This window comes from Lactuca virosa, chromosome 1 (assembly GCF_052849685.1).
Source record: "Lactuca virosa cultivar CGN04683 chromosome 1, Lactuca_virosa_CGN04683_v6, whole genome shotgun sequence".
Classification (NCBI taxonomy): domain Eukaryota; kingdom Viridiplantae; phylum Streptophyta; class Magnoliopsida; order Asterales; family Asteraceae; genus Lactuca; species Lactuca virosa.
Window position 1 is genome coordinate 182,289,762 of NC_136426.1, and position 21,634 is coordinate 182,311,395.

The window sequence follows — 21,634 nt, forward strand, 5'->3', positions numbered from 1 at the left end:
CAGTACTTATGAATGATTTCGTTAGTTTTTTTTCACGACATTTTACGTGGGACAATAATTGATGAGATGTTTGGGGTTGTTGATGCTTATGTCCATCACGATCTCGATTGCTTGGTTGCGTAGGTCTTGTGGTTTGGCTTAGGTCTTGTGTTATGAAGCTCGTAACTTCTTCATACGATATCAGATTTTAACGATCTTTATATTCACATGTTCGTATTTTGACTCTACTACAACTTTCGTTAAGATTACTCTCGTTAAAATTTAGTATATTTTTACTTACGATTTTATAAAAAAATAAAAAAATAAACAAATCCATACAAGCATTTATAAATAACGTATGGATATAAAGATCGTAAGTAAAAATATATTACTTTTTAACAAGAGTAATCTAAACGAAAGTTGTAGTAGACTAAAATACGAACGCGTTGATATAATGACCGTTAAAATCTGATATCATATGAAGAAGTTATGACGTTCACAACACATGACCTAAGCAACCAAGTAGTCGAGATCGCGATGGACATAAGCATCAAAATGCTCAAACACCTTATTAATGATTGTCCCATGTAAGATGTCATGAGAAAAACCTAAAGAAATCATTCATAAGTACTGAATTAGTACAAAAACAAAAAAAATGACTTATTTTGCAACAAAAAAATATTAAGGACTAAATGTGTACAAAAATATTAAGGACTAAATGTGTACGAAATAAGAAATATATTAACCTATTAAGTTATTTTTACCGGCTAACCTGGAGTAACCGGTCATAAGGACTGAATGTGTACAGTTTAACAAGTTGAAGGGGTAAATGTGGACGAAAAAAAACTCAGTGACCAAATGTGTACAAATCGAAAAATATATTACCCTTCTAAGTCATTATCCCTTTATTAGGAAAGATATTATGGTAACCGAGTTAGCCACCAATTTTGTATGAATATATTTAGGAAACTTCACATTTATCGGTTAATTTAAGGGGTCGTTTGATAGTTGGTAACTGGGTTAGAGCTGACTGAGTTAGAAACTGAATGTGTTAGAAGTTCTGACTGAGTCAACGTCTGACTGAGTTTATGATGTTTGATTATTTATCGGACTGACTCTGGTGAATGATGAAAAATGACCATATTACCCTTATGTTGTACTGAATAAAATAATTATAAAAATACAATATGCACCTTCAATAACATATACACAAATATATACACATATACATAAATACTCAAAAATATACACACATACACATAACAAGACATCTATCATTTAAAAGCAATGTAACTTCAACAACAAAATAAATCATAGAAACAACCAAAAAAATACATTTACAATTTGACCAAGAAATGCATGAAAAGACTGTGAAAACACAAGATCTAAGGATGAAATGCTTGAAATTATATTAGATTATAAAAACTTGCTATTATGCATAAATTAATGTTGTTCCCTTAACATCCAGCAATACAATTGTTGCATTGGTATTGAGAAGAACATTATTATACCTTCAAAAAGATGCATAACTTACAAAGATATAACATGAAATTTAAAAAAAAAAATAGTATGTGAAGCCATGCATGACAATAAGCATCGAAATAAAAAAAAGAGCACATAACTAATCAATTAAAACCACAATATGTACATATCTAGCAAATCAACAGGAAGATAACATCACAGTAAAAATCGAGAAAGAAGAAAAGCAAATATCTAATTCGTTATTGCTTACATGCACAACAAATTGAAAAGGAGAAAAAGAAGGAGAACAAAGTCAAAAATCACAACAAAAATTAAACTTTTCAGCAAGAATCGAACAATAAAAAACGAGAAAATGCAAGAAAAACACACCTGGTCAGAATGTACTCGTCTCCGGTTAACTAGTCGGAGGAAGAAAGCCGTCGGGAGAGCAGCAAGTGAGCGTGGGGAGCAAGTCGTCACTGCGTTTTTCTGTGTGGAGGTTGTTAACGTAGGGTAAAGTCGGTAAATGGGATTCAAAGGGGAGGATCGAATCATCGCTTTTTCTTGGACCGAGTCCATAACTTGGACCGAGACCTTGATTGTAAAAATGAAATCAAACATCCTAATTTATCTTTTTTGGACCGGGTCCCCTATTTGACCCAATTAGAAGCAATATCAAACACCCCTTAAAACTAAATAGGCTTCATATTTTTTGTTTAAAATCTTAGAAAATCTTATCTTATAAACTTATAAATACTCAAAGTTTTAAGCATACAATTCAATTGTTGTTAGCCCAACACACGTATTGTTTACTTTAACAACCTCTTTATTTAATCCAATAACTTAAGCCCAATAAAATATTTTTCGAAGCCTTTTCTAATCTTTGAAAAGTGAATGTGAGCCCATTACATCAATTAACAGAAGTCGCTCCACGCCTCCACCACACGCCTCCGGCGGACGCTATAAATCGACCATCGTTATTATGTGAATCATACATTCATTCCTTCTCATCTCGCCGGAGTTCAGGTGAATCATACACAACTAAATACTCATCGAAACTAATCCATATATCAACTTGACATCCCTTGATATTAATCGTCCGTAAACCGGCGGAAACTTCATGGGTTATTTACTTATTCTCATTGATTCCGATCTGTTGCGAACTCTATTGTGATTACCAATAATTTAAACGGGAAAATCAAACTCTTATAGACCTGGATATGTAGTTAGACGTCGGAATTCTTACCGGAGAAGAGGAACCAGTACTTTGTTAATTCAACCAACACCGCCGGAGATCGCTGGAGGGAAGTTGGAAAACACATCATACACATCATCGACTTTCTCTCCCCTCTTGATCTTTTCCTTCTCTTCCTGGTTCTTTCTCTCTTTGCTTTTTACAAATATCTGTCTTACTAGTTCTGTAGGGCTTCTTTGGCTAGAGAGTAATCGGATGTTGGCTACGTACCCAAAAAGGTGGAGGGCGTCTCGGTCATTTTGATTGTTATGAATTTTGACTTTGCTAATGGTCAGTGTCGTGTATGTTATATACGTGAGTAAAGTAGTTCACCACTTAATAATGCTTCCTTGGGAAATTGGAGTACCCTTATTGTTTTTGGTTTAGGTATGCCTCCAGTTGTATTGCCTACTTTCTTTTATTTGTGTTATAGCATCCTACTTTCACATCTCGATTTCAACATTGTACTTTCAAATTTATTTCTTATTTAAGGCATTATTGTTTTAAAAAATCTATGAATTTTAGCATTGTGCTTTCAATTTTTTCCGATTAGGACATTGTACTTTGAAAAATCTACCCAATTAGAGCAGTGAAAATTGCTTTGTATCTGAATGATATTTCTATAATTGGGTAGATTTGGAAAAAGGCAATGCTACAATAGGGAGAAATGAAAGTTGGGTGCTGTAATAGACAAATCAATGAAAATATGTTGCTATTTGCCTATTTCTTTCATTAAATCCACTTTTGTCCCATTGACATTTGTCCCGATGAATGACATTTGTTTTTAATGTAAGGGCCACATTGGAGAGATGATAAATCTCTTATAGGTGCTACAAAACAAAAAAACGATTCACTCTAAGATTTTATATTGCCACAACAAGTGATATCATGAGCCTTCAGAAAGCATGTGCTTTTGAGGACTCACTAATTCATAAGATATAAATATGATATTGCTTTTTAACCACTTCATAGAATGTCGACTATGTGTAATTTGTATTTTTGTTGATCTTTTTTTTACACCTTAAATGATTCATGTTGTTCACTAAAATAATTAGGGCTAAATGCAAGAAACAGCAACATACATCTTTTGATTTGTTCATAACAATATCCTACTTTCATTTTTTCCATTATAACAATGTACTTTGAAAGTATTTTCACTGCTATCAATTATAGCAAGTTATAGCAATTTTATCTTCGATACAAAGTAATTTTCACTGCTATAAGTGGATAGGTTTTTTCAAAGTGTTGTGTCCTAATAAGAAAAAAAAAGTACAATGCTATTATTTGGTAGATTATCCACAGTATGATACATTAATCATATTTTATTTTTAAAGTACATGTCATGATAGAAAGAAATGAAAGCAGGATGCTATAATACATAAAATATTGGAAGTACATTGCTATTTTTTGAAGTTGGTGTCTTGGTGTGGAAAGGACTTCAGAAGTAAATCCTCAAGTGGTACTTTCCTTTTTTTTCTTTATGTAAATCCTTGTTGACTAAATTACATAAAGCGACTGTCTTTTATCTTTTTATAGATTTTGGTTTTTATTGAGCGAAAGGATTCTTGTTACATAACTTTCATCTGTAAAACGTTACAAAATGGATTAATTAAGAGTCTCAAGGGAAAGCATAACGACTTTGTGTATAAGACTAGAAATATATCTAATAAATCATGATGTGGAATCCAAGTTTCTCAGCAGCAAACAGGATTTTGGTGAAAGTCATGAAACAATCAGAGATAATAATATATGTTACTGGAGTTTGAAGTCATGTGGCTAAAAGGTCAAAATAGGAAGCTAGAAAGTTGGATGCTAGGTACATAAAGAAGAAGAGAATCAGAAGTGTGGCTACAGAATTGAGGTTTGAGGTTGTGGTTTGACTGGGTGTTGACAAAGAAGAAGAGAATCAGAAGTGTGGCTACAGAATTGACATTCTCAGTTATATCACTAAGAACTTCAACTTATTGAATTAAGTAGCAGCAAAATATTCAACTGTGAGAATCATGGCAACTCAGCAATCACATTTTAGTCTTTTCTCTCAATCACATGAACCAAGTCACCAAAATATATAAAGTAATTTAAAACAAACGTTATGACTTACATCATATTCTCATATTCCTTATATGTGTATTAATTAATTCAAAAACCATTCATATTCTCTTCCCCTGTTTTTGGCAATAAAAGATGCAACTATTAAAACAAAAACCGAAAAGATAAATCGTTACTAGAGATGACAACAAGCAAACCATCTTTAATTATTCTGGAAAAAATAGGATATTACTCAATAGTTTCATGTGATTGTGATTCTTAAAAAGCAAAGGGTTTGGGTGCAATAACCCTAAGACTATAGTTATTTATACTAGCCTAGGGTTTGGGTGTAAAACAGAAAATATAAATATTACAATTTGGTCCCTCCACTTTTCCCCTGTTTTATATAAAACCCTTCTTTATCATATTCTCTATCACTATTGTTGGCTACCTATGCAAAATGGTGGAGGGCATCTCGGTCATTTTGATTGTTATGAGTCTGAGATTGCTAGTGGTCTGTGTCATATATGTTAAACCACTTCACAATACTCCCTTGAGAAATTGGAGTAGTCATATGCTTCCAGTTGTATTGCCTAAGGGTCATGTTTGTTACAAAGTTTTTAGGACTATTTATTTGTTTATTATAGAATTATACTTTCAGTTTCAGTTTCTTCCTATTGCAACATTGTACTTTGATATTTTTATCCTGTGTTATAGAGTATTGTCATCCGAATACAAAGCAATTTTCAGTGTTGTTATATTATTTTTATAGTATACCATTCTAATAAGAAAAAAAATTGACAGTACAATGCTACTATTAGGTATATCTTTCAAAATACAATGTCTTAATAAGAAAAAAAATTGGAAGTACAATGTTGTACTAAACAGAAGAAAAAAAAATGCATAAATGGTTCCTGTGGTTTACAGAAATCACAAATTTAGTCCATAACTTTTTTCTTGATGCGAATGGTTCCTGTGGTTTCAATTTCTTGCATCTTTGATCATTGACTCATATAAAATTACATTTATACCCTTCTTAATTTCAGTCACCTGTCTTTAACTAACTTTAGTTGTAAAAAAATAAAATAAATAAGCAAATAAACCCCCACCCTACCCTCCCTCCCCTCATCTTCATCCCTGTTCTTCCTCACTATTTTTTTCTCACTCACATGTTATCTTCCTCTGTTTTTTCACCATTATGAATGTTTAACGAGTCTTTATGAGAAGATTTTGGTTTTTTTTGGGTGATTGGATTCTTGTTACATAACTTTCATCTGTAGAATGTTACAAGATGGATTACTTAAAAGTGTCAAAGCATAATGATTTTGTATATAAGACTAGAAATATATATCTAACCTTTAAGTGGGACAGGTTGTTTCTCCATTAAAACTTTTTCCTCGAATAACCCCACAAGCAACATGTGTCTAGCAAATCATGGTGTGGACTCCGAGCTTCTCAGCAGCAAACAGGATTTTGGTGAAAGCCATGAAACAATCAGAGATAATAATACATGTGACTGGAGTTTCAAGTCATGTGGTTTACAAAGGTCAAGATTGGAAGCCAAAAAGTTGGATGCTAGGTACCACATGAGGCTTCTTCTGATTGATTCTAGGCACTTCATTCATCGGTTGGTAATATGTCTAAATGAATAGATGCAAAATCATAAAAGGAGAAGAGAATCAGAAGTAGTGTAACAGGTTTGTTGTCTTGTTGTCTTAGGAAAAAGAAAAGTTGAATGTGATGTCAAATATTTAGATAAGGATATTATATTCTGTTTTATAATGAATTTTTTACAGAAACCGATTACATGAGAGGACATCGATCAAAAAGCAAGTCATGGGTTTGTTCAGTTAAGGTGCTGCTGTAAAGGCATATCCTGCAAGGTAACTTAAAAAATGACAAACTCTGCAATAATTTTACTTCCAGAAAAGATAACTCATAACTGTGAGAATGCAATCACATTTTAGTCTTTTCTTTCAATCACAATCAACAAAATAACAAACATATAAAGTAATAAAAACAACATTACGACTTTACAGTGTATTAATCAACTAAAAAAACCATTTATATTGTTTTCCTCTGATTTTGGCAATCAAATATACAGCTATCAAAAACAAAAACCGAAAAGATAATCGTTACCAGAGGTGACAAAAACCAAACCATCTTAATTATTCTGGAAAAGATTAGGATATAACTCATTGAGTTACAGTAATATTAGGTTACCCGTCTGACTAAATGCATCTATTTTGAATTCAGACAGCCATGTACTGCAGCCTCTCTTTCTCAAGTATTTTCATGTTAAGGATGAGACCCTGAAGATTCCCCCTTATCCTACGAATAAAAGGAAACGTAAGAATATCTTTAAAGTAACACAAATGTATAGAGATCTGATACAAAATGCTATGAAAACAGATAGATGGCAATACAGTACACCAAGATCTCTTTACGTTTGTTTGTACATATATGTGACTCAGCTAAATAAATGTGGCGCATGTTAAAGAAGAATATCAAATGGATCAAAACATATCCATAAAAATAGAAGACTACAATAAAACAATTTTAAAGCATCAGCTGCGGAGGCATGTAACAGAAACCCTTGCTTGTTAGCAAGTTGAAAAGGCATCAAGTGAAAAAAGATAAATAGTAAATTTATGTCTATTCTTGGAGGTCAAATGCAAACAGTGAGAATTGTAATCTAAACATCTAAAGATCTTAGGAATACATGATGTTCATGGAGAAGTAGCATAACACTAAAAACTTATTGGTTAAAGTCCAATACAATGTGGTGGACCATTGCCAATGATTAAGGGAGTTTAATGACCTCTGGTAGTCAAATAATAGTTCAAGGTTATATATAGTTTATCGGAGGAAATACAAACTATGAACAGAACCCCTGTGTGTTTACTGTATATTAACCAGAAATAAGGGCTGAGGAAAGTTGGGTTCCAAAAAATGTGATGAAATTTTGGATTTTCTAACAAAGAAGTTCCACAAATTCATGAAGAATCCAAACGGAGGAAATCATCTTTTAGATATGATATATAACATACTTGGATCTGTATGCCCTTTATTCATGTAATGAGAGAAAGGTTTGGGTGTCAAAAAGTATACCTCACATGCACGACCAAGTATGTTAGCCTTCCCTGGGGATAAAGCTCTGAACCAATATTCTTCCTTTTGTTCTGAACACAAATAAAAAGTTATGTGTTAATTATTATTCGCAAACATCAACTTGGACAAAGTAGTTTGTATTGGGTCCTGATATATTTATGTGATCCAACATATCAAGACTTAATTAGTTAACATAGACCCATTCAGACAGATCATTACTTGGGTCGATTCATTTAAAATCACATCTACCTTGACAGTCAGGGCCGTGTGCAACGAATTTACGTTATATTTTACAAGAAGAAAAAATTTGTCGTGGAAATTTGATTTGTTATATTTTACAAGAACAAACTCTTATAGTAGAGGTCAATAAAATGAATGATAAATGGGTGGGTGGATTACATTTATTTATCTACTGAAAATAAATGGGTCATTATCAGCCCAAACACATAATTCCTGACTCTAATATTAAATAGGTAAAGAAAATCAGACAAATTCCCATCATATCAGCCCAAACACATTTTGATATTGCCATTTCCAAGCATTGATTGCAAGACTATGACTCCTTTTATCTTGTTACATCCTAAACAAATCAAAGATATGATATATAATATACTTGGGTGTGTATGCCCTTTATTCATGTGATGAGAGAAAGGTTTGGGTGTCAAAAAGTATACCTCGCATGCACGACCAAGTATGTCAGCCTTCCCTGGGGATAAAGCTCTGAACCAACACTTTTCCTTTTGTTCTGTGTTCACAGATAAAAAGTTATGTGTTAATTATTATTCACAAACATCAACATGGACAAAGTAGTTTGTACTGGGTCCTGATATATTTATGTGATCCAACATATAAAGACTTAATCGGTTAACATAGACAAATTCAGACGGAGCACTACTTGGGTCGATTCATTTAAAAGGCAGAAGTAGAAATTTTATTATTCATATTTTGTAAGAACAAACTCTTATGGTGGAGGTCAATAACATCAACGATAAATGGGTGGATTTGGGCGTGAAACATTTATTTATCTCTTAAAAAAATGGGTCATTATTCATCTATTTAAAGAAGTTGGATCATAGACAAGATCATTATACATAAGACATTACAATAGAATATTTATCAAAAATCACATCTACCTTTAGAGTAAGGGCCGTGTGCAACGAATTTACTAAGATAGGGAAACACTTTAATGTCAGGAAGAAAAAATCTGTCGTAGGAATTTGATTTGTCATACTTTACTAGAACAAACTTTATAGTAGAGGTCAATAAAATGAATGATAAATGGGTGGGTGGATTTCGGTTATATAAAACATGTATTTATCTACTAAAACTAAATGGGTCATTATCCATCTTTCTAAAGAAGTTGGGTCATGGGTCAGACCATTACACATAAGACATGACAATAAAATATTTTAATAAATGACATCTACCTTGAATGTCGGGGCCGTCTGGAACGAATTTACGATGATGTGGCCACAATCTAACAGCATCATCAAAAAACCTTACGTTGTCTAAGATGTATTGTCCTGTAGTTGTTTGAAAAGGAGAGAGATCTCCACCAATTATGTGATTCCATGACTTGTAATAACCCAACACATCTTCTTCTTCATCCTTCTTCTCTCCATCTTCATACACAAGACTCACCCCACACTCCTTTACTTCTTTAACAGGTTCATGCCACTGCGGTGTAACAGTGATAGTAATGTGGTCACCGGCCTCCATCTCATTCTTCCCAAACATCCAATGACTTAATATCACCCAACAACAATTCACAGCTTCAATACATCTGTCCTCGTAACGTTCGTATATCCATGTACGGTTTTTTGTTATATTACTAATTGTCATCATTGGTGTACAAGGGAAAAGATCATCTGATAAATCCAACTCCTCATCAATAAGGTTTAATGTGTGCAGAGAGCAGAAGTTGAGCCCTGTAAGGAGGTTGTTTGGAGATGATGATGGGATGGTAAATGATATCATTGGCCCCACACTTCTATGCATAAACCAACTCGGCATCTCCTCAGCCTTATACAACATGCTGAATATTCCAAATTCATAAAACATCATCTGCCAAATACAAACCACCATAATAATTAACATTATATGTCTTCACATAAACACAGACAGTTAAGTTAACTAGACAAAACCTGGATTTCAGATTCTGAAGAATTAGTTCCCACATGCCTTTCGTTGAGGAAGTCTAAATTACTCCAGCCCAAGCTACGTAACACCTTTTCATCAACAGTCATCATTTCTTGGATTTTGATCATACCTTCAATTTCGTAATCGTTCAACCCAAGTGAAGATGTCCAGTCTAACCGGACTATTGATAACTGGAGTGGGGACATTTCTGGAACAAATACAAATTTGTCTGTATGATAATCCTTAGCAACATTAACAAACAACTTTTTTAGTGTACGTGGAGGATACTCGACTAACTTCAAATTTTTACACTCCCCCATACTAAGTATCTCAAGCCTAGGAAGGGTTCTCACACAAAACGGAAATAAGTTAGTATAGTATTGAATTTCATCAACTCACATGCATGACTAATAAATGAAGATTACTTTACCTTTTGCCTCTTCTCAAGTCGTTCTGGATTGCTATAACAACCGAAAAATGATTCAATATTGCTATATGACATGTCAAGGGCAACCAGATTCTGCATAGGCAACTCTAAAGGTATAGACTTTAAACGAAACCCATTCATACACAACCATTTTATTTCTTCTGGAAAGTTCTCATAAGACCCATTCAGGTACACATAATTAAGTTGTAGTAGCATCAAATTATCCATGTTACTTAATGCATTTGTTTTCAGCTCATACGATGCTCCCAACTTCTCTTTCTCAAGCGTGCGCATGTCAAGGGAAAGGCCTAGAAGATTTCCCTTACCCTAAGAAGAAATAGAATGCAAAAAAACAAATTAGGCAATACAAAATATTTTGGACATACACACTACTAAAAACATACATGGCCTGTTACCTTTTTTTGTTTCAACACTCTGAATGACTCCTTATGACACCATAATCGACTTCGCTTCCATGGCTTATCAGGTGATTCTTGATGTACTTCGAATTTTCCCATCTCTTGAACCAACTGATGCATCTTCAATTCATTATTCCATCCAATACTAAGAAGACATCTGTCAATGAGATTCGTGATTCCAAATGTTGTGTTTATATCACATGCCTCTAATATTGTTTCGCTAATATCTCTATCTATTCCAACAAAAAAACAAGCAATATGCTTAAACAAGTCCTTATCGTTTTTGGATGGCAAAGAGTCGAAGCTCATTCTCAAGACATTATTTATACGATCATTTGTTCCTTTCTTTAGCCATTTCATGCACCCTTCCCAATACGCCACACCTCGATTATGAAGAAGCTTGCCCAAAACTTCAAGAGCCAATGGATGTCCTTGACAATACTCCACAAGCTTATCTGAAACCTCTTCATAACCTTCCTTGGGATGGTTGCACATGAATGCTTGGGAACACAAAAGTTGTTGTGATTCAGCCTCATCTAAGCCTTCAAGGAAGTGTTCTACATGCGCGGGTTTAATGTTTGTTTTGAATAGTGCACAACTCTCTGTCAGGCATCTGTCCTTTGTCGTTATTATAACCTTGCTTCCAGGATGAAAACCTTTTCTTCCAAGTAATGCATCCAACTGATCAATACTATTGATATCATCCAGAACAAGAAACACCTTTTTACGAGCTACTGCATTCTCTATCATTGATGTGTATTTTGAAACATCATAAATTTGAATTGAACTTGTTTTTGAAATGTCACCGCACAGTTGTTTTTGTATATCAAGCAGCCCGGTATACTTTCCATCACATCTCTTAGTGATATCTTAAATATAGCTGCTTTTGTGGAATTCATGCCAATATAGCCCATAGACATGTTTGGCTAAAGATGTCTTCCCGATCCCGCCTATACCATAAATAGTGAGTATGTCTGCCGTATGTGAGGATCCATCTTTCAACCATGAAGTCACAAAGTTAATATGATAGTCCATCCCAATAAATAGCGGTTGAGCACTTCTTGATTGTGCATGTAATCTATGATGGATGTATTTCACAATTTCTTCAATAAACTCCGTCTCTAGCCTGAAACATGATTTAATAAGAATTACAAAACACAATCCACAAAACCAACAAAACAAATTTGGAGATTTTATTTATATAAAGATCCAAATCAAAATTATATCACGAGTGTTAGTGTTAGATATATGTAAAGTAGGGTTTATTTGCTTTTAGGTTACTTTATTTCTATTTTCCTGTTTTAGGTACTAGTTGATTTATAAATGAGGGTTTAACCTCTTTATCAATGACAATATAATATTCCATAAATCTGATTCCTTCACAACAACTATTAGTTTTAAACTTTTAATTAAGTTCTTCTCATCAAACCATAATGTCTTTTCATTCTAACCATATACATATCTAATGTGTAAGGTCATAAATATCTATGTGTAATAAGACCAAAACTACCAATGTAATACAAGTTTTCACTAATGGGGCTTGTAACTTCACTATGTTTCTACAAGACCGTAAAACTCAACTAGCAATGCAGTGAGTCTCAAAAGAATGCCTGTAGGTTGTCCTTTACTACTTACAACAGATATTTATCATAAAGGACGCTATGATTTGAAGGTAGTATGGTATAACTAATAGTAAATGTATAGCAACGTATCTGGTTTTTAACAAAAGGGTTAATTGGTTATTTATGCAACAACATTTTGCCTTTTTCCCTGTTTATGCAACAATGTTATATTTATACAAAATATACAATGACATTTTAAATAAGGACCAAATAATGCAGCTAGTTAACCTAAAACCGCTAATATATGATGTGGCATGATCTCTTCATTTCTAATTGTTGTGTCTTCCTATTTTAAATACTATATGCATAAACCAAAAGGCTTATCGCCTAGCAGTATCAGGAGTTGGAAAACGTGTTCCTTGTCCAAGGGGTTGAGGGTTCAAGTCTCGCTCGAAACATTGGTGTATAACAAACATGTAAAAATTATCAGAATAATAATCTATCTATATAAATTGATTAATGAGATCAGATAACATGGATTCAACTTTGTGCATCTTTGTTATCCTACCATATCAAATATATGTCTATTCAATGATATTAAAAAACAATTACTGAAATGCATATGGTGAAGATGATATTGACATTTTTCATATGGGTGAATATGTGGTTACCTGCCAGTAACGTCCTTCCCTTTTAAATCAGCAACTTCTGTAAGTGCTTTATTCCACCTATCCATCTTTTGAGCCTATTGACTTCTCTTATTTGCATTTGTCTCCCTCTCCATCTTCTGCTTATGCTCAGCCATTGCATCTCCAAAGCTACTTTGTTGCTTCCTGATATGGGTGGGCTCCACATGATAAAAGATGGGGATGATAATATGGTTGTATGTCATACGCTGCTCAAGGATCAACACCAATTCATCCGGACACCATGTTGAAGAAGCATAATTCTTAGACAAGATGATAATAGAAGCCCGGGATGCCTTAATTGCACTCTCTAATTCCGGTTTAATATTTTCTCCTGTTTCAATCTCTTCATCATCCAAGAAGGTAGTGATATTGGCATCAATGAGAGCCTTATGAAGGTGATCAGTGAAACTATGACGAGTGTCGACACCTCTAAAACTTAAAAATACATCATATCTATAACCATCGGTTGATGAACTTTGACCACAAGTTGATGAACTATGGCCATGAGTTGATGAAGAAGATGAAGATCCTTCTGGAAGTTCAGATAGAACAACCATTATGAGTTACGTGTTGATGACTCTTCACCCTTCCCACGATTTTGAGTATTTATTTGAAGATGCCTCTACAAAAAATCCAAATTATTAGTATTTACAACATTTAATGTAAATCTCGTCAAACAATCTAAAACTCAATAATTATATTAATAATACCTTTGGTTTCCTCAAAAATAATTCTTTTAAGTAATTAAAATGCAATACATATGCTTCTCTAAACTTTGCTATGTGAACTAATATGCCTAGAAAATGTTTAGATCTCATTATATGAACTCTAGTTGTGTTAATTTGGCAATATTTACTCCCAAACTTTGAGTTTAGAGTTGATATTGGCGCTATATATTGCATAATATGTATATGTGTCTTTTAACTCTCCATTTAATTTTCAAGCTCAAAGGTAATTTATAGCTTAATTGGTGCTAACCTTGGTTGTTTTGTGTGCAAAGGGACGTATGCGAATCAAGCAAAGAGAGACTGCTCTTATTTCAAACCGAAAAAGGTATATACAGGGTACATTGCCATGGGAATTATTTAGAAAACAGTTACTCCACTAATTGAACTGGTTAACCTATTTTTCCAGCTAATTAAGTTTAGGTGCAAAAAAATATCGAAGCATTTTATTCATTTAACCTTTAAAGTCCATATTTTGATTTTAAAAACCCACTAATCAACACCAAATACCATTTTGGGTACAACTATAAGATCCACGATTGCCTCCCATGAAAGGAATTGCATATAATATTGGTAATTTGGCATTTTCAAGCGTTCGCTAGATATCAAAAATGAGTAATTTGAAGATCCAAACAGGAAGAAAAAAAACTTCTTGATATAGAGATCCTCAAAATTCCTTGAAAAATATAAAGGACTTGAGGAAGCAATTTTGTAGCGCTGAAAAATTTCCCAATTGCACGAATTTCTGTTCATGATTCTGGAGTAGTGTACCTTACTCTAAAAGGAGTGTGTGCTATCCTAATTGATATATAATATTAAATAAAAGTAACTGAAATAGAAAAAAAAAATCCAATCACATGTTCGCGAAATAAACAATTGATTATGACGTTGACTTATGATTAATAAAAAAAATTGTCAAACAATATCTGAAACTAACTTGTAAGAATGTGGGTTCATAGTTAACCTACGAGATCTGAAGCAGGGATGATAGAGGATGAACCAACAGTGACGAGGCTGAGAAAGATGAATGAAAACGGTAAGTCGGCAGGTAAACGGCGAGTCAAGGAGGAAGGGAGACGGCCATATGTAGAGGAGAGTGAACGAGGATGATGGGTTTTTCTTTTGCCTTACGATTGACGAGAGGTTCACAGGTGTTGCTTTTCTTTTCATTCTTTTAAAGTATTATTAATATTTATTTATAAGGAGAAGGTAAATTCCAAGAAAGTGCAGATATTTATTATGCAAATTCCAAGGTAAATTCCAAGACAGTGCAGATATTTAAGACTCTAGCGTGTATTGGGTGTTTTGGAGTTTTTGACCATATTAGGGTGATTAAAAAAAATATTTACCATTTTAGTGTATTTTTGAAAATATTTACTATTTTAGTATTTTTCTTTCATTTTCTTTTATTTTTTAGTTTTACTTAAATTTTTTTTTTTAATTTTAAATATTCAAATTTTCTCCTTTTCTCTTTTATTTCACCTTTTTATTGTTTATTTTAATAACAGTTTTTATTTCAGTTTTTTTCTGTTTTTTTTAAATAACAATTTTTCTTTTTTATCTTTTTTACTTCTGTTTCTTTTTTATTTTAAATATCACATATACAATGTTTTTGGTAATCAACCATAAAATCTTAAAGTTTGGTATATTAAATCGTCAAAAACTTCTTATTTCATGAGTAAATTATATATATAAAAAAAATGCCGTTTGTTATTTTATATATCCGAAACTATTTTACAATTAAATTGATTCATATGATAAGTTTGAAATAAAGTACATGTAACATCAAATTAAAATTAGGACACTGTATGTATTGACAACATAAATATTAAAAATGCAACAAAACAAACTATATATATATATATATATATATATATATATATATATATATATATATATATATATATAAATCTAACCAATAGGCCATCTAAATATTAAATTGTTTCTATTATATTAAAGGCATCGTATAATGATCATTATTATACTTCGTTTTATTTTCAATTAAAACAACATTTTGTATAAAATTCAAGGATGATGAGAAAATTTAAAAATCAAGAGTTAGGAGCTTTTTTTTGGTAAATTTTTATGTAATCTTTACACATTTACAAATTTATGGCTACTTTGCAGATATTTAAAAAAAAAAAACAGAAATAAAAAAATAAAAATAATTGTTAATAAAAAAAACAGTAAAAAAATAAAATAAAATAAAATAAATAAAAAAACTGAAACACAAACTGTTATTTATAGAAAAAAGTAAAAAGTAAAAAGGTAAAATAAAAAAGAAAATGAGAAAAATAGGATATTTAAAATAAAAGAAAATAAAAAAAAAACATTAAGGAAAACTAAAAAGTCAAGAAAAATGAAAAGAATACTAATATGGTAAATATTTTTTAAATAACACTAAAATGGTAAATACTTTTTTCAATCACTCTATTATGGTCAAAAACTCGGGTGTTTTGTGGTCGGTATTTCGACATGGTTTCTATTTCTTCCGTGTTATTTTTTTTTGAAGGCATGTTTGTGCGGGTTGTGTTTGTTGTTTTAGTTGGAACTTGGAAGAGGATATCTTTGGGCTGGGTTTTGCTTGAGAAAAGTATATATTGGGCTGAAATTAATAACACCTACCATTATAATATATGTTTGACATTAATTTTACAATTCACTAATCATATATACATATAAAGAGTTCTATACCTAAATATATTATTATTATTATATCTTAGATGGAGTTTTGAGTAAGAGTAAACATGTATATATTTGTTAAATAGAACGAACCTATGGATTGAAAGCTTTTATGTTATCCGGATGTCAATCATAACAATTGTTTCCATCAAACGTCAACCAGTTGCCACAACAATTTCTATTCCAAACCCTTTAATTTTTCTAATGTAATTTTAATTTCATGTTAATGTTTTTTAGGTTTTCTAAAATGTAAATTTCAATCTTTATGTTTGATGAAAATTTTGTTTTATTTTAATTAATATCAATTGTTTTTATTAAATGCTAAAATTATTTTTTTATTTTAAAAAAACAAAGTTCATAGGCAAAAAAAAAAATCACCACACCCCATTCATAGGCAAATATTGGCAAGAAAGATAAATGCTTATGTGGGACCAAAACATATCCATACTCATTAGCCTAATTAGAGGTAATTAGGGTGATGTTACATTCTCTTTGCGGAATCGTAATCTCTAAATTTTCTATTAGGCGCGTACCATATTTGTAATTTTTTTTAACATATGGATTGTTTCAATAAAAAAATTATACGCACAATGACCTTTTCTTTGTAAACTATAAGAGACAATTCTTGTAATTTATTTTCTATACCGGGACCAAACCTACCAATACATGAAAGTTTTAAACATATGAATATTTTCTGTAAATTACATGGATAGTTTTTTGTAACTTATTTTCTACACACAAAAAATGCCAATATACGAGAGATAAATGGATATATGTGCCCAAATTAGACATATGTCCTTGCTTAGAGGAAACTCCCAAATATACCCAATGACCGGATGATAAGAGATTACAAGAACATAGTTACTGACCAAATGCAAAACTTATAGGGGCCTGTAACAAATGGACAACAAAGATGATCTAGTTATTGATACAAGTCTGATCACAAGAATGCAAAACTTATAGGGCCCTAGGGGCAACGCCACAAATAACAATAGTGAAAACATAAAAACATCACATCCTCTCACCACGCCGACGAAGGAAGAACAAACCAAAAGGAGCTAATGAAAAAAGAACTAGAAATGAAGGAATTTGAGGTCTTCAAGAATTTCAAAGCCATAAAGAGAAGGTGGGCCGAAAAAGCGGGGCAAAACGTAAATTCAAAAAGGATTGGGATCGAGTTTCCATCCACACCTGCCAAACAGGCGATTTAATGAAGATGAAGGTTATCAGTGAAGCTATGACGAGTGTCTTCCTCTGTTTCAGATCTTCCCCTGTTTCTATCTCTTCATCATCCAAGAATGTATTGATATTGGCATCAATAAGGGCCTTATGAAGGTGATCCGTGAAGCTATGACGAGTTTCAAAACCTCTAAAACTTAGAAATACATCATATTTATGAACATAAGTTGATGAACTATGACCACAAGTTGATGGATTATGGCCTTGAGTTGATGAAGAAGATGAAGATCCTTCTGGAAGTTCAGATAGAACAACCATTATCCGTTGATGAAGTTTCACCGGCTTTCCTCACTTGTGCTTGGATGTTAGGATCCTGTGCATAATGTCTCTACATGAAATCCAAATAATCAATAGTTACAATATGAATCTTAAGTCTCTTCAAACAATTGAAACCTCAATAACAGTAATATCTTTAAAAAATATAAAAAATAAAATGTGTATATGTGTGTGTTTGAACCTTGCTTTTAATTTTTGTGTTCAAAGGCTATTCTAAACTTGGTGTTCTGTGTACACGGGACATATATATGGGAATTAAGCTTAGGCATCTAAACACTGTAAAAGGAACACAACAAAAGCAGAAACAGGTTGATTAATCTCTGCTCTGCAATAGCAATCTCATGGTAGTAGCACTTTTGTGACAAGTTTTTGGATCCTCTAACCAACAGATATATATAGCTAAGTATGATATAGAATAACCATTACATTGCCATGAGAATTATTTAAAAAGCAGTTACTTGGCTAATATTGTCTAAATGAAATCCATTTTAAGTTCACTTAGGTAATCTTTAAACAAATCAACACCAAATACCATTCTAGATACCACTACAAGATCCACTATTGCATCGTATGAAAGAAATTGCAAAAGATATAGGCAATTTGAAGCTTGCAGTAGATATCCAAATTTAGCAACAACTTTCTTGGCATGGTTGTTTATGGATCTCCAAATTTAGCAACAAAGGTCTTCTCAGATTTAAATTTCTCTATCACTAGATCTGGTATCAGCATACATCTAAAGGATTTCAATTAACATTCATGGGCTTGTTCTAAATGACATGTTTGTGAAACCAGCAAGTCATCTGCATTCTAAGGGTTCAACTTCAAAGTTCAAACTATATACTAGAAGAAACTTAATTCAAAGGTAAATGCACTCTATACACAAGCCTATAGATATCATTAAGTTTGACTTCAATGGTAAGTTAAACACCCATTATGAAAATCGAATAATGAAGCTTGGTCATTAATCATTATGATTGTTTAGATTACCATTAAGAAGCAGATAAAAATAATAACGAATAAACAAATGATTATGATGATATGTATGACTAATAAGATGAAATTGTCAAAGAATATCTGAAGCTAAGTTGCCTGCGTACAGAAAGACAAGGAGACCTGAAAAGTGACGAAGCTGAGAAAGATGACGACTGAAATCTACAGAACGAATGGCGGTAAGTCGGCAGCGGAACGGTAAGTCAACGAGGAAGGAAGGGCGTTAGCCAGAGATGAGAGTCAACGAGGATGTTCAAAGTAAACGTATTTGGACAAGGTAAATTTCAAAGAAAGTATCGATATTTATGTGACAAATTCCAAGAAAATACTCATATTTATCACGGCAACTTCTAAGAAAGTTCAAATTTTTTAATAGGGTTAATATTAAAGGGTTTAAATTGTTAAAAAAAAAAAACTATTATCAAATATTACTAAAGCGGAGGCACTTTTAGGAAATCCTTTAATTTTGCACAAATAGTCCCTGTTTTATTGTAAATAATAATCATTTTTATATTTTAAGAAATTTCATAAAAGTTTCATGTATAATTGGGAATTTACATAATCTGACTGAACTTTCAACTTTTTTTTTTGCAAGTTTGGTTTGAATACAGTTTAAAATATTTTAACTTTTTTTTTAAAGATTGTTTTACAATATTTTCAAAACATTTTTTATACTTTATATAGTTTTCATTCAAGTTTTTTAAAACTAAAATATGTTTAAATATTATAAGTTTAAAACATTTGGAAATACTTTCATCTAAAAAAAGCCTAAAACATTTCGGTGTTACAAATAGAAAACGTTTACAAATACTTTTGTTTATTTTTTAAAAATTATTTAGAAATGCTTTTGTTTATAAAGTTCTATAGGTAACCGTAAAAAAGTTTAAATAATTGTAAAACAAGTTTATAATGTTGTATTAAAAAACTAAAAAAAAACATATATAACTTTAATCTAAAAAAATATATAATGGTTATAAAACAATTTATAAAAAGTTGTGAATGGTGTTGGAGGTTTTTGAAAGAGCGAACTCTATTTAGGTAATGCTTACTAAGGCTTTGTATGGGAGATAGAGTTAGTTTGGTGTGGGCCAACAAGTCTCGTTAAATCGCATAATCAACTAACAAGTCAAGTTTCTAATATGCATAATAATATGTCTAAGCATTTGACTTAATTTATATTTATTATTATTAAACCCCAAATTCATGAAATATAATAATAATTAAAAATGGAAAATAGGGCGTTACAAAATTCAATGAAAAATTATGAAATTTCAAGAAAAAACCGTTTTATACTTAATTTTATAAAAAAAAAGTTAAACAAACATAGTAAATATGTATTATATTTGATATTAGTGCATAAACTATACATTTTATAGAAAAACCGTCGTATTAAACACTTTGAAATCATTTTTTTGGAAATAAGTGAGCATATTTCTTCTAAAAAATTTTGGAAAAAAACCCAAAAAATTAACTCTAAAAAATGAAGATCAAACTGTGAATGGAGCATTCTTTGAAAGAAAATTTCTTTAATAGTTATTTTTCAATGGATAATTTTCTTTAATGTCTAATTTCCCTAAATTAATTATATTTAATTGGATAATTTATCAACTTAAAATGAGAACAATGCCCTTACTTTGATCTAAATACATTTACAACTCTCATCTCCCTTACCCACATACTCACCACCCTTTCCCCTGTACACAATCTGCATCGACCACAGCCACCATCGTTACATTGCCTTCCGTCTTCCGTCCGCGCTGCTCCAACACATACATGTATACCAACATAACCTTCTAATACTTACAATTTCTTCTATCGCTTCGATTTCATTTCAGGTATGATTCTCAACGCTCATCTACTTGGCATGACGATCACTCTTCCATATTTAATCCATCCGTTGAGAATTTCAAAATTTGAATATAGATCATCGAATTGCTGTTAAGTTTAGGTCGATTTTCACTATTTTTGGATCATTAATGGTTCTATTATAGGTTAATTTTGCTAATCTTAATATGAGCACCAAGTATTCGATGAAATGCCACAATGAAATGTTAATAATACAACTGAAGTGCAAGGAATTTTCCAGATAGATGCATTAACCAAGGAGCTCAAAGCACAATATCCCTACAGTTTGCTTCCTTTATGAGTTTTATATCATTTTGTGTAGCCAAAGCCACCTACTGTTTTAATGTTGTTAATTTGGGTAACAAGTCATTTTCTTTGCTAGTTAGCTGTTAGGACAAATAATTTAGCATTTTTATTTCAGTTAGACCACCACAGGTCACTAAGTTCAAACTTATGTGAAACAACTATGAAAAAGTATAAGCAACAACATTATGAAATTGGGGGATATTATAACCAAAAGAGAAGCAAGGAAATGGAAAAAGTTGTGGCTACAAAATTGACTTTCCCAGTTATATCACTTAGCGTTTTGACATTTTTGAACAAGTAGCAGCAATCACATATATATAGAGGTAGGTTCAAATGTTTCTCACATCTATTGTGTGCTAGAATGCACCAATAGGAATTTAGTATTAATTATATGTATATTAAATGTTATCCATACTTATAACTTATTTTTATGGAAACTAATTAAATTCGTCATTAATGTCAACAATAATATTCTTTCAGAATGAATTCATATCTAGAAGAATGAGAGTGTAATCCATCAGA

General features: G+C 31.8%; 2 protein-coding genes, 1 long non-coding RNA gene and 1 pseudogene across 9 annotated transcripts; 1 reads left to right on the forward strand and 3 right to left on the reverse strand.

Annotated features, from left to right (window-relative positions):
* The first annotated feature begins 2,356 nt into the window (after nucleotides 1-2,356).
* Nucleotides 2,357-7,842, forward strand: LOC145162624 (uncharacterized). 2 transcript variants are annotated; one of them, XR_013739214.1, is made up of 4 exons: nucleotides 2,357-2,466; nucleotides 6,074-6,399; nucleotides 6,499-6,585; nucleotides 6,959-7,842. It is a non-coding gene; the product is annotated as an uncharacterized LOC145162624 (long non-coding RNA). The 2 variants fall into 2 exon arrangements; XR_013739218.1 differs by having other exon boundaries at nucleotides 2,369-4,133.
* Nucleotides 6,295-14,929, reverse strand: LOC145162578 (uncharacterized). Of its 6 annotated transcripts, XM_079081694.1 has the most exons (10): nucleotides 14,743-14,929; nucleotides 13,032-13,671; nucleotides 10,796-11,924; nucleotides 10,383-10,706; nucleotides 9,958-10,288; nucleotides 9,241-9,877; nucleotides 8,488-8,558; nucleotides 7,814-7,884; nucleotides 6,926-7,033; nucleotides 6,295-6,342 (listed from the first exon to the last, which is right to left on the reverse strand). In XM_079081694.1, exons 5-9 carry the CDS (start codon nucleotides 10,270-10,272, stop codon nucleotides 6,955-6,957), a joined length of 1,173 nt encoding a protein of 390 aa, XP_078937820.1. In that variant the 5' UTR covers nucleotides 10,273-10,288; nucleotides 10,383-10,706; nucleotides 10,796-11,924; nucleotides 13,032-13,671; nucleotides 14,743-14,929; the 3' UTR covers nucleotides 6,295-6,342; nucleotides 6,926-6,954. The 6 variants fall into 6 exon arrangements, with proteins under 6 accessions (XP_078937820.1, XP_078937824.1, XP_078937810.1 ...); XM_079081698.1 differs by lacking the exon at nucleotides 6,295-6,342 and having other exon boundaries at nucleotides 6,393-7,033; nucleotides 9,958-10,160; XM_079081684.1 differs by lacking the exon at nucleotides 6,295-6,342 and having other exon boundaries at nucleotides 6,393-7,033.
* Nucleotides 10,374-11,548, reverse strand: LOC145125035 (disease resistance protein RPV1-like). The gene is made up of 2 exons (XM_079060530.1): nucleotides 10,796-11,548; nucleotides 10,374-10,706 (listed from the first exon to the last, which is right to left on the reverse strand). Exons 1-2 carry the CDS (start codon nucleotides 11,546-11,548, stop codon nucleotides 10,374-10,376), a joined length of 1,086 nt encoding a protein of 361 aa, XP_078916656.1.
* Nucleotides 13,106-13,606, reverse strand: LOC145125043 (toll/interleukin-1 receptor-like protein pseudogene; annotated as a pseudogene).
* Nucleotides 14,930-21,634: the final 6,705 nt, after the last annotated feature.